Source organism: Quercus robur, chromosome 4 (assembly GCF_932294415.1).
Source record: "Quercus robur chromosome 4, dhQueRobu3.1, whole genome shotgun sequence".
Classification (NCBI taxonomy): Eukaryota; Viridiplantae; Streptophyta; class Magnoliopsida; order Fagales; family Fagaceae; genus Quercus; species Quercus robur.
The window spans coordinates 61422512-61436096 of NC_065537.1; the positions used below are offsets into that span (position 1 = coordinate 61422512).

A 13585-nucleotide genomic window follows, 5' to 3' on the forward strand; every position below is an offset into this window, starting at 1 on the left:
CAATTTAATCCCTATCATTAACTCACTAACAAAAAATGTTTACATGGCCAATAGTGTGCATTGACACATTACACATCTACGTGAACTGAAGTAATAATAAAAAATTTATTTATCATTTTTAAAATGTCACATCAACATTTTTTAAGAAGCATTTAAATACTAATAAAAAAAAGCATTTAAATGAAAAAAAAAAAATTTCTTAAATTTATAGGGGAAAAAAAACCATCCGGTTTAGATCGAGATTTTTTATTTTTATTTTTTTAAACCCAATTCTCAAATCTTCAAAGACTTGCTGATTTAGGTTTAATAACATTTGCAAGTCTGGTTTTAGAAACCTTAAGCAACTAAGGAACCATTCAGCCACTCTTCAAGCCACTGTTAAATCTCCCATATCACCGCCTTCAATTTACAAGAGCCCCTCTTTCCCCCTCTCTCACACACATTTTTCCTTCAGACTTGAGATCAAACGATCTTAACAACAATGTTGTACGACAACAACAATTCCAGATCCGGATCTACAATCAACGCTGAATCTCCTCCTCCAAACCCACAACACAAAATAACACTAATCACTAGAATTACTAGCCAAGATGGTACGTACTTGACCGAGTTCCTCTCAACAAATGGGTTCCTCGGTTGGTTTTGGATCTATAAAATGTGTTGGTGGCTGGTGGGTTTCGATCGAGGCTTATTTGGGGCAGTGGAATTTAAATTTTGGAACTTGTGGGTCGCAATTCGTGTGTTGTATATGTAGATGTGTATGTGACCAAGCTTCAATGGTGCTGTCACAAATTGTTTTCCTCCATTTTCTTGGCAACCAAACAAAGGCTAAGAAAGAATTTGAGATTAAAAAAAAAAATTCGATATATAAATTTGAGAAATTTTTTTTTTTTTAATTATCATTTAGACGTTCACGTTGCATTTTTAAATGATAAATAAATTTTTTATTATTATTTTAGTTGTTACTTAGATGTGTTGTGTGCCAACCGTGCATACCATTTGCCATATAAGTATTTTCTGTTAATGAGTTAACGGTAGGGACTAAATTGATTGTAAGTTGAAAATAACAGTGACCAAATTGCCTCTTATCAAAATATAGGGATCAAATTGACCGTGACCTTGACCCTAAAATGTAGAGACTTAAATAGTGTTTTTGCCAATATAAAACTAGGTAAGTGAGTTATCTCAGCCCGAACTAATAGAGTTAAAAGCTCCCATAATACATATCTAACTGTCTATATAAGATAACATGCCAAAAGGGTTTCTTGTCACCTTTGTCTGTGGCTTCGATCTCTCTCAATATTTCTGAGCATAAAAAAATAAAAAAATAAAAAAAGAAGCATATTAGACTTGACCACTGCAACTACAACTCTCTTGATTCTTGTACTGGCAGTGGCGACCCCTTTGGTCTATGGGTCAGTACAGCACATTGTTGGTGGCAACGCTGGCTGGAGCACAGTAGTTAATTACAGTGTTTGGTCTGCTGGTCAAAATTTCACCGTTAATGATACTCTTGGTAAGTTGCTTCCATATGAAAGAAATTATTAAAATGAAAATTGATATAAAATCGATAAGCTTATTTAGCATTTTGCTGATTACTTTTAACTGTAAGTTGATTAAAGTATGGTCATGGCTAGCTCCCCTTGGAGTTTTGAAAATAAAATAAAATAAATATATTATATTATTAGGTAATATTTAAGAGCTTTATTTTAAAAGATTCATACTTGACCCTCCTAAAATTGAAAATCAACCCTCTAGAACTAAAATTGAACTGAAAACTCTCAAAAATTCAAGTGGCCACGTAGTCCATATTTGAGGCGAATCCATTTCAAAACCCAAAACAGAAAAACAAAACAAAATTCCTTTCCATGAGAAAATAAATATATTTTTCTTATATATTATAAAATAAAATAAAAACCTCTGCTCAATAGGGGAGAATAGGAGACTTATGCGTTATAACTTTGTTTTCCACATGACACACTTCACTGTTTGCTTATTTGGAATCCAAAATTAAAAGTGTGGAATTTGAATATATTTGGATTTTTTTTTTTTTACCATTTGGAGTCTAACTAAAGGATTGTATAGGTGTTTGTTTTTTTCATTGGCAGAAATATGACTATACGATTGATTGACCATCATCATTATTATTATTATTTTGTTATTTGTTTGACCATCAGTATTGATTATATGTTTTATAGTGGTGTGGAGTTACTTATTCTTAGCTTAACTTCTAATCCTCGTTATGGCACGTGAATCTATTTCAGTATTTACGATATATTTGTTTGTTAATAAATAATTTTTATCAATGAAAATTCACAAATCATGAAAAACAATGGAAATTAACCATTATAAACATAATGTAGTTCAACATCTGAATTTTGAAAGAAAAAAAAATTGTTGGATATCTTCTAATTGTCACAATGATTTTTAAGGGTTAGACAATTAATGTACTGCCAATTTGTTTATGAAGTAATTGTACACTTTTACTTATATTATCCCTTCTAATTAATTTCAACTGTAACCGAAGTATTTTCAAGTATAAATATTATCAAAACTAGATTTCGTAACAAAAAAAAAAAAATTGATATTCTAACAGGATTTTGAGATCATATTTTGTTACATACTAATCCTAATATAATCTTCAAAACCAGTGTTTAACAACGATACAAAGTATAGCGTGGATCAAGTAAATGAAACCGAATACAACACTTGCAACTCCACCCATCCCCTCAAAACCTACACCGGCGGCAACACAGTGATCACGCTATCCGATCCCCGCGAGCTGTACTTCATATGCCCAACACCTGGTCTCTGCGCTCAAGGCATGAAGCTAGCAGTCAAGGTTGATCAGTCCAACATTACTAGTAGTGGCACTGCACGCAGCTTAATAGCCACTGCAGATTTGAAGCTCGGGTTTTTGCTTGTGTTAGCGACCATACTTTCATTCATGGACTAAACTAGGAGGAGAAGCACAGCTCTTGTTGTTTTGTTCCGTCTTTTGTTTAAGAGATAGGATTTTATCCTATTATCATCCACTTCATAGGGCGTGGCTTCTATCTAGTGCCTTTAGTGCATTAGACCCGTTGCAATCATGACACGTATCCGAAAATAAATACGTGTCATGATCGCAGCGGGTCCAGTGTCTTGTGACATTGGACAGAAGTCATACCTCACTTCATAAACGTAATGGTGTTTTGCTACTTTTGTTGAGCTTAATTTCGTGATTTTTGAACAACAAAAAAAATGCTTTTAATTAGTGAGTGGCATACAGCAATATTCATCTCTTTCCAAATGATCCAGACATGTTAACTACTGTTTCAAACTTGTTTCTAAATACCATTTGATAAGTTGAGATAGAGTTTCTAACACCGGATTAGAGATTGGTCCCTAGCGATGTCTTGTGTTTGGATGGTTGAGTAAAGTCGCCACCATACATTGGATTGTCTAGCTATATGATTTGGCTATATAATATCTAATAGATTTTATTACTAACTTAAGGTTAAAAGTGTATTGCGTCTTCTTTCCTAAATAAGAAATGAACATTTTGCACAATTTTTGTCACAACTTGCCATGTCGTCACATGATGAATTGAGTGGTTGAGAAAAAATGTTCACCACTCACAACTCGCAACATAACAAGTTGTGGCAAAAATTGTGTAAACTATTGTGGTACTATCAATTTCATAAGGATTAAAGCATCTACCAACCATTGAAATGAGCATCTACTTTGACCGCTAAAAATCCCAATAGGGGAGTAGATAGATGGGGACAGACCCTTAGTAGGTGCAATAAAGCAGCCCAATTAAGTTGCTATTAAATTAAGTCTCTGCGAACAAAATTAGCTAGCCATGCACATCAAGTAAGATGAATCCAAAAATGATCTAAACTCTTGCAACAACTTCTGTAATCACCCAATCAGAGTAACTTGGTACCTGTTTTATTCCATCGGTGACATTCTCTGAGATAACATAGTTGTGTTGGAGTTTTGAGACTTCATTGGGCCGCCAAAAGAGTTACATGGGCCTCAGCCCAATTCGCCGAGCCTTTTAAATGGGATCCGGTCCAAATATGGCATTGCATTCCAAATAGGAATACCTTATGATCTCTAAAAGCATCATCGTTGACCTTTATCCGGCCTTGAGGTTGAGGAGGGAGCTGCCAAGAGGTAGATAAATATTTAAATTTGTATGGCCATGCTTTGAAGTGCAGTCGGGAAGCAGAGCCAAGAATTTTTGTTTGGGGGTTAAGTAATTAAGGTATTGAAACATTAGTCAGGACAAATTTTGTATGCATGCATGCACACATATATACGCCAATGACGGTTTTAAGAAATTTTTTTAGAATGGTCATTAAGGAAAATTCACAACCACAATATTTTTCTTGATACTTTTTTTAATAAAAAATAAAAATAAAGATTATTTTAATGTAATGGGCTGAATGAGTTACAAAATTGAATGATTAAGCATTTTTATTTTTATTTTAGAGCATGGTTTTTTGTAGAATAATTTATTCACTTGTTGTTTGGTTTAGTCTTGCTTTTATTTCAATTTTTTTTTTTTGACTAATTTTTATTGTTGTTATTAAGCTTTTTTTTTTTTTTTTTTTTTTTTTTTTTTTTTGGTTTATGGGGTTAAGGATATTATGTTTGGGGGACAAAATTATTTTTGAAGTAATGTTACATCTACAACATTTTCACAACAAATTTTATACAAAAAGCGGTTGGTGGTATGTTAAAAGTGATGTTAGTGTTGGCCCAAATTAGAATCAATAATTGCTTACTACATAGGACTTATTGTGAAATTGTTGCGGACGTATCATTACTCTCATTTTTGTTGAATTAATTCTTGTGATTTTCAAGTCAAGGTGTTCAACAGTTTTATCAAAATGGTCATGATAGTTTAGTTTAGTATATATTTTTTGCGTGGCAAATATATATACATTTTTTTGCACTGACCACCCTAGCTTAGAGGTGGAGCTACCAATGATATACAAATGCATATATTCTTTTAGTATGTATATTTACTAAATTTTTAGAACTTATTGTTGTTTGAATTCTAACGAAAATATAAAAGTTATCTAGTCTAGTTTGATATTAGATACGTATAAAAATACACTAAAAAAACTTATTATTTGTTATCAAAGTTATGCTTAATGATTAACTTTCTTTAAATAAAATTAATCTATTATCATGCACCTCCAAATAGAAAGTTTTATAAATGACCGAATCCACCAATATATATATAAATATATAAATATATATATATATATATATAATAAATAAAATAAAATAAAAAAAGAAAGAAAGAAAGAAAGAGACTTGTCTATGTTTATTTTTTTTTGATAACCGAGACTTGTCCATGTATGTAATATGTATGTAAGGTATGTGACCACTAAGCCAGTTACCCAATTTTACTTTAAAGAGGATTATTGGACATTTTGGGGAGGGGACCAACTCCTAACCTTTCAAATTTTAATATTTATATATTTATGGTATAATTTAAAATATATATATTATTTGAGTGGCCCCCAAGCTAATACAAAGCTCCACCGCCCCTGGGTGCAGCAATTAAGTCTTGTTGGTGAGAATGTGCTAAAGAACCTGGTTGGTCTTCTTCCCCCATTGTGCCCCAGCTTATTCCTATTGCACCCAAACGAATCACAGGTAATTTAAGTTCATCTTACTTACTAATGCCTAAGAATTTACTGGGGTAGAAGATAAGTTCAAACCCAATATCATGAATTGGTTGGGAAGGGATGTTTGCAAAACTTATTGACCGAATTGTCTATCCAAATGAATAGAACAATTACAGTGTAACTAATTAAAAAAAAAATCTTGAAAACCACAAATAATCCAAAATTTTAGCAAATATAAGAGCACGTTTAACAATAAAAAATAAAATCATGAGGAAAAAAAAAAGACTTATTTATGTGACCACTAAGCCTCGCTCAATTTATTTTTTGATAAAAGAAGGAAGTATTATTTATATTAGAGTTTATACAATATAGCAAGTCCAAAAGCCTCCAAATGTCACATTCTACTGGTCCCGAGGTGATTCATATCCCATACAAAAGTTGGATATACAAAAGATGCGCATGTATCATAAACTTCCAAAATACTGTGTTGTTGACAATCCCTTTTAGCTAGTGCATTCGCACATCCATTAGCCTCACGGTATATGTAAAGTAAATGGACAGTTCATGCTCATGCCATAAGGTTCAACCTCGCTCAATTTTACTTTTAAGAGGATTATTGGACATACTGCACTCCTCTCCTCTAAACTATGATTGACAATGGGGCATATGAAAAATAAGTGCTCTATTTTTACTACCTCTATCATACATCTAATCTAGGGCACATATCATATTCTGGTTGAATTTTGGATTTATGGGTGGGTTTGGTTGGCATTAAGTTTTCTCATTTCTGCAATTCTCCAAAGAAAGAGTTTCAACATCTTCTGGATTTTTAGTTTCCTAAGTAGATTCCATTCACTCTTACTAATCCGTGTTCATAAATCTCTCTCCCTTTCAGTGAGATATGCTGATTTCACAGTGAATTCAACACATTTATTGGGGCACCAAATTAGTTTTGTCATTTGAGTCAATCCTGGGAAGGTGGATTCTGAGAATGCAAATGTGAAATGACAGTATTGTTTTTTTTTTTTTTTTTGAGAAGAAAATGACAGTATTGTGGTCAAATAATTGGGATACTTTTCTCATTAATTATTTGCTTTTGCATATTTCTCCTTATTTGCGTGTAGTAGTAAAACTCTCTGCATATAATTAACACTATTAGCCTTCATTAGTCTAGGGAGTTGGAAAATTTTAATATTTGAAAGAAACTAAGTTTGAAAGTGTCACAATTAATTGTGACACTTTCAAACTTAGTGTCTTTTACTATTTTTTGTAACCAAAAAAAAAAAAAAATCATAAAGCAAAATGTTCTAAGGAAAAGTCAGTAGTAGAGATTCCTGCTTCAAGAGATGGCAAAATAAATATATTTATAACGCACCTATTTCCATGTTCTTATCTAATACAATTTTTTTTTTTTTGGTCAAATATCTAATACAATTTTCAAACTTTGAAGATGAAGAATATATATAGTAAGATCCTATTACCTAACCCTTTCAAAAAGATGCTCCTAATCTATACATATATTAGGTGGAAATCATAGAGAAACGTCTAAAAATAAACATGGCGTTGAAATCATGACATATGGATATGAATATGATTCTATGTTTTCTACACCTCAGCTTGCCTTTGGCTTGATCAAGGTCATATCTTATATTATTTTGGATAAGTTGTAAGAAAAATTATAATATTTATTATTGTGTCTATAAGATTATTGTTAAAATCCTTTTATTTAATTTCTTATTGGACCCCTTCATTTGAATCTTCAATTGGAAAAGAATTAAACTATATGTGTGACACTCATACCAAATCTTGAGTTTGTTCTATGTCATGTCAAGGGTATTTAAATCATTTTTGGTTTATGAAATTTTGATGCAGACCTTACTTTACAGGGTATTTATTGACTATAAGAACAAATATACGTAGCATAAAAGATATTACCTTTGTTTGTCATTATATATTTTTTTCAAACAATTATACTAGTTTATGTACAAATGGGAATTTAAAAAACCTTTTGTTCATTCCATTCTAAGCAATTAATCTATGTTATTACTAACTAATGAATATCATATATCTTTACCGGTTATAAGCTGCATAATATGATGATATATACTTTCAAAGTAAGATAAATAAAGTGATTTCATGCATGTAAATTGTAATATTTCTCATAATTGCTGAAACTTTTGTAAGCTTTGCTATTAATATGTTAGTTTTAATATAGAAATGCATCATGAACATGTTACAAGAGCATCTTCCAACCACAGGGATAGAAATACTACTTGAATTTTTGCCATTTTTGCTATTAGGAAATAGGAATGTCTAACATAAAATAATTTTGTAAAACATCCTATTGCTGAACTAATTTGACTTTTGATCCAATTTAGTTGAAAATAGGTAAAAAGTAAAATTCTAAAATATTCGTTGGAAAAGAATCTTGAAATTCTTTTGGCACGTTAGATCAAGTTTACTTGCTCAATGGAAAGTTCTAGGAATGAAAATTCAAATTCTCCACCCTATCAAATTATTAAAAACAGAGGTTGGTATGTCTGAGTCCGACCAATAGTTGTTACTTTTACCACGTGAATTTCCTGCGGAGCCATTAGCTTCACTTTCATCTATGAAGCCAAGACGCCACAACCTTAAGCCATGGTAGATAATCCCTATTCCCATAAAGCTTTTTAGGCTGCTATGACTATGATACAGAGAATCAAAAGTGTCAATGCATTAGGTAGCTGGGCAGACAAGAGAGAAGAACCAAGAACCACTACGTAATTAAATAACACGTTAACAACTACATTATCATGGTTTTCAGTTCAGACAGTAGTTGGTAACACATAAGGGTGTTCAGGATTGACTTTCCTTTCTTTAACAATAACTTTCAACCCCCAAAAAAAGAACCAAATAATTTATGACATTCCTAACCTCTCGTACCCTTTCGGTGCCTATATAACATAGAACATGCTTCAAAGTTCTCTACCACTTTCACTAACTCCCTTGATTTCTAAACACCTAGCTACAAGGCTTTTGATTCTTAAACATGGCCATGAGAATTGCTCTTCTAATTCTAGCTCTGGCCACACCAGTGGTCTATGGAGCACAACACGTTGTTGGTGATAGCCAGGGTTGGAGTCAAACAACTGACTACGCCACCTGGGTTGCTGCTCAAACATTTGTAGTTGGTGACACCCTTTGTAAGTTGTTTACTCTTTGGATCACACTCAAAATTCAGATTTCAGATCATATAATTTTTTATTTTTTTTTCCTTTTCAAAACAACTAAAAATTAACAAATTGCTAAATGGTAGTCTCAAGCTAGAAGAATGTATCTTATGTATCAAATATATGTATAATTTCTCTATTAATAACATATGGGTCATCCATAAAGATAATTATTGCACAAGCAAAACTTGGTAATATACGAAGAATTTTGGCCATATCATGAAAGTTGAATATAGAACTGGTTGAAGCCTTCTGTATAGGTTAATGTTCTTGCTCTTGTTTGGCTCTGTCTCACCAAATTAGAATTTTGAAGCACACACTACAGAAATAATTTACACCTACACAATACACATTGATTAAAGCAGTTTGGCATGGAAAAGGTGAAAACGTTAACATTGATTATGTAGTATATTCAATATTGGTATTAGGGCATTAGAGTAAATAGAATTAAGTATGCAATATTATATTATATTAAAAGTTATGCATATATTATGCTGATATAAAAAATAAGTACTATATACACGTAAGAATCTCACTATTTGTCTTCCTTATTTGACAACCTTGACAACTTGTAATTCTTATGTCTACCCTATACAATAGGAGTCCAAGTTTTGTGTCAATTAAATATTCTTTCTTTCCTTCAAAACTTTTCAAACAATAAAAGAATCCATGGCCTCAACTTTGCATTATTTCCAACACCTAAATTTTTTTGAACTCCTAGTTTCTCTGATTGTCTCTTATTTCTAACTAGACTAGTACACCAACTAGGCGATCACACCTAAAGTTATGGTTGATTCATATCAAATTGATGTTTAACTCATTAATTTTTTATATTAAAAGAATGATTAAGTGATTAAATTCACATTTTTTAACTATTTAAATCTTTTGTATTGTTAACCTGTTAAGTAATTAAATTCATAATTTCTTAATAATTTAAACTTTTTCAACAAATTGATAATTTATCAATTATTATAACCAACCGCTTTTGGGACTTCAGGAATAGATTTTCAACCTTCTAGCCTTGAATCAAGGCATTTCTCTATCCCCTTACCTACCATCAATTAGCGTATGAGATTTGGCCTCTTGACTCTCCTGAAGGAGTATTTGGCTAGTTGTTAATCAATTGCTATCACTAGCTACAAGACCTTTGAAAGTGGTCCTCAATTAATCATATATGGGTCAATGACAAAACCTAGAGCCAGCCACCATTACAAGAAGTGGTTTAGCTTTTCCAACTACTCCACTTTGTTTTTTTTTTTTTTATTCTAATTATATGATATTGTCATACATGGAGCTACCATATACAATATTTTATTAGTTTTCTAGTGCTTTAATTTAGCTTTTTCTATCATCATTCTAAATTTCTCTTTGGACCGACCAACCAATATTGATTGAACACATGGGTTTCATTAGCTAGCTTACAAAAACTAAACCTCATTAGTAGATTAAAAATACATACATTGTTTGTTTGACAAAACATACTAACTATAGTTTTAATAACATTCAAAAAACAGTGTTCACCTATGACTCTACCCACCAAGTGGATGAAGTAAATCAAGCTGGCTACACAAGTTGCAGCTCTAGCAATGTCATCAAAAATTACAATGGTGGAAGCACAACAATCACTTTAAACACTGCTGGCCCAATGTACTTCATATGCCCCACAGCTGGTCACTGTGCTCAAGGTATGAAACTATCGATCACTGTTGGAGCAGCTAATGGCACCACCCCAAGCGGCTCACCCACCGCCCCGACCGGTACACCGCCCTCCACCGTCACCGCCTCACCTCCACCACCACCAAAGAGTGGAGTGGCTAGTATTTCTTGTAACATGAACAATTTGATGTTTGGGTTTTTGCTTGTGCTTGTGACCATGTTTGCATACATGGGCTAGGCAAGAGGCAGTGCTAAGCTATTGGCGTAAATTATTGTTTCTGTTGGTTTGTTGAATTATTATACTGTGTTATCATTATTGAACGTGAGATGTAGCTGTTGATATCATGTTATCAATGAATAATTGACCCTTACGAGAATTTGTGCTTTTTTTTATTATATTGTGCTATCATTATTGAATGTGAGATGTAGTTGTCGATACCATGTTATCAATGAATAATTGGCCCTTACAAGAATTTGTGATTTTTTTCTTCTTCATTCTTTTTAATATGCTTTTTGACTTTGATTTCACTTGTGTGTCTAAATATATAGTGTATTCTTTTGTGTACAAATTATTATCTCTTGCACACTTATTAGCAAAATTTGTTTCTAGCATTGATTATTATCTAGCTTGGATTGAAGATAGTTCTTGTTTTTTACAACAATTTACAACAAGCTCTTCTCCATGTTGTATTTGTTATTTCTTGAATAAAGCTTGCTATCTTTCTCTAAAAATTAAAAAAAATAATAAAAAAAAGTTATTATCTATTGCAAATTTACTCATGTGTTAGCGTTTCTTCTCATAAAAATAAATCATGTGTTAGTGGCAAAATGATATCATATTTCGAACGTATGTATACACCCGAAACATGATATTCGTGTTAACCACCATGCAGGTAGATCTAGTGTATGTATTATTTTTAATCACCATGCAAGTAGATCTAGTGTATGTATTATTGTCTTGTTTTCATATATATTGAAATGGGTTAGGTAAGAGGTAGGCAATGATATTGATGTTTAATGTCGCTGGTGGGTTCGTTGAATTGTGTAATTTATTATTGAACAGAAGATGTAAACTTTCTGTCAATATATGTATGTCTTAGGAATGAAAAATTGGTCCTTAATTAATTACGTGACTTTGTAATGTTTCTAATATTCTTTATGACTTTGAATTTATTGGTGAGTCTTAATATCCTCTTTTTCTAATCATCTGGTGTATGCATGTGTTAGCTAGGCTGTTAGCCTACCGTGTAGCTCCTGTAGTGTAATGTAATATTATATTGTCTTGTTTAATTACATTTTCTTTGATAATTCAAATACATATTTTATTTTAAATCATTAGAATGATCAAAGAGCCTACCTGTGTGAGAAACTTATATGCTAATTAATTATTTAGCCACCCACCGTAAAGTCTTAATAATAATATTAATATATATATATATATATATATATATATATAAAAGACGACGACAACAAAGTAATAAAGATTTTTCTTAAAAAAAAAAAGTAATAAAGATTTCATACTCTGGACATCTCGTTAACCAGAGGGAAAACGTATATATATATATATATATATATATTTCAAGTTGTTTCTGAATTTTTTTTTTTTTAAATGTTACATATGGGGGAAGAAACACCTAAGATTATGAATGAAAGATGGCATTATAGTAATTTACTTTGAATGCAGTTGCAAAATGTAGAAAAAATTATAAGGGTTGTATGTGCACGTACCTAGGTAGAATGAATCACAAACTAGTCCGATATTGCTTTTTGCTTGTTTTACAAATTTGTCCTTACAATTTCTTCACCTTTTGGACCACCTTCAAGTCACCGGATGGGCTATTTAATTAAGTCTCTCCCAATTAGTAGGACATCTATCATATGAGTTTTTAAATACAAATAGAGATAAATCCACTATCACATGAATGGTCCCTAAAAATACTCAACAATTAAGTTAAAATCACTCCACTGCTGATCTTATCGGATTACTTATATGGACGATTCATGGGCCATAGATTAACAAAAATTATCATGATCTCCTCTCCTACAGGCGTCAATTGCCGACAACTCCATAGAATAAAATAGTTAAATTTATACAGATTAATCAAATGATTAAATTATTTAAAATTAATTTATGTCATTTTTATATTATGAATTAGTTAAATTTATAATCACGTTAATCATATAAACTATCACTACCAAAAAAAAAAAAAAGTCCTATAGCTATAGGTCAATTCGGGCTATAGCTGCAGTTGCATTTTTTATAACTGTGTTTCTAGTTGTTGCCTAAAACCTATAACTATAGGCCAGGACCAATGGCCACATTTTTAAAAACCCGGCTATAGGACATATTTAGTCGCGTTTGTAAAAGGCGGCTATAGGGTACAACTATAGCCACGTTTTTAAAACGCGGCTATAAGGGACAACTATAACCGCATTTTATAAACGTGGCTATAGGTCTTATCTTTAGGCCGTGTTTTTAAAACGCGACTATAAGGGACAGCTATAGCCACATTTTAAAAACATGGTTATAGGTTTTTTTTTTTTTTTTTTTGGCAAATGGCAAATGCTTGTCTACAAACATTGCTATAAGTTTTACAAATGCGGCTATAAGAAACTTGTCACACACTAAATTCTATGCAGGAAGTTGGATATCCAAGAAGAAATTAAAAAAGGAATTGAATGCAACAAATAACAAGCTGGAATTTTCTCAAATATAATGTGAATCACGATGTTGATTCAATCTCCATGGGGAATTATCAATCTTTAAGGAATATGGAGTTCAATACCTTGTGATTTTCATGAATCTAGCATAGTGGAACTGCGAGTAATTTAAGGTTTTTCGGTACAATAAACTTCCGACTACAAACAATAAAATCATAAGAAGTAAATTTCCAAAGACATCAAAACCCATAATGGTTTAAAGCAGACCAACTACCTTAGGACATTTTACATTAGGTGGCAAGTATCAAATACAATATTCATATTGACATAATTGCAATGAGAATACTGATATGAAAGCGATAAACTGAAAGGACCTTTCTAATACCTCCCATCCAATCCCATCACCACTTTCATTGCAGAAAG

General features: G+C 31.9%; 2 protein-coding genes across 2 annotated transcripts; both read left to right on the plus strand.

The window, feature by feature from the left end:
- The first annotated feature begins 481 nt into the window (after positions 1–481).
- On the plus strand, positions 482–2956 carry LOC126722321 (mavicyanin-like). Its single transcript, XM_050425475.1, has 3 exons — positions 482–593; positions 1394–1516; positions 2652–2956. The coding sequence occupies exons 1-3, from the start codon at positions 482–484 to the stop codon at positions 2954–2956; spliced, it is 540 nt and encodes a 179-aa protein (XP_050281432.1).
- A 5607-nt stretch (positions 2957–8563) lies between these two features.
- LOC126723233 (uclacyanin-3-like) lies at positions 8564–10878 on the plus strand. The gene is made up of 2 exons (XM_050426553.1): positions 8564–8818; positions 10360–10878. Exons 1-2 carry the CDS (start codon positions 8665–8667, stop codon positions 10737–10739), a joined length of 534 nt encoding a protein of 177 aa, XP_050282510.1. The 5' UTR covers positions 8564–8664; the 3' UTR covers positions 10740–10878.
- The last annotated feature ends 2707 nt before the right edge of the window (positions 10879–13585 follow it).

Bases quoted from the DNA above. Each gene is read 5' to 3' on its own strand.
- LOC126723233 (XM_050426553.1), top strand. From the start codon at position 8,665: ATGGCCATGAGAATTGCTCTTCTAATTCTAGCTCTGGCCACACCAGTG. The intron at 8,819-10,359 runs GTAAGTTGTTTA...TTCAAAAAACAG, and splicing joins TGTAGTTGGTGACACCCTTT to TGTTCACCTATGACTCTACC.
- LOC126722321 (XM_050425475.1), top strand. From the start codon at position 482: ATGTTGTACGACAACAACAATTCCAGATCCGGATCTACAATCAACGCT. The intron at 594-1,393 runs GTACGTACTTGA...TTGTACTGGCAG, and splicing joins TAGAATTACTAGCCAAGATG to TGGCGACCCCTTTGGTCTAT. The intron at 1,517-2,651 runs GTAAGTTGCTTC...CTTCAAAACCAG, and splicing joins CACCGTTAATGATACTCTTG to TGTTTAACAACGATACAAAG.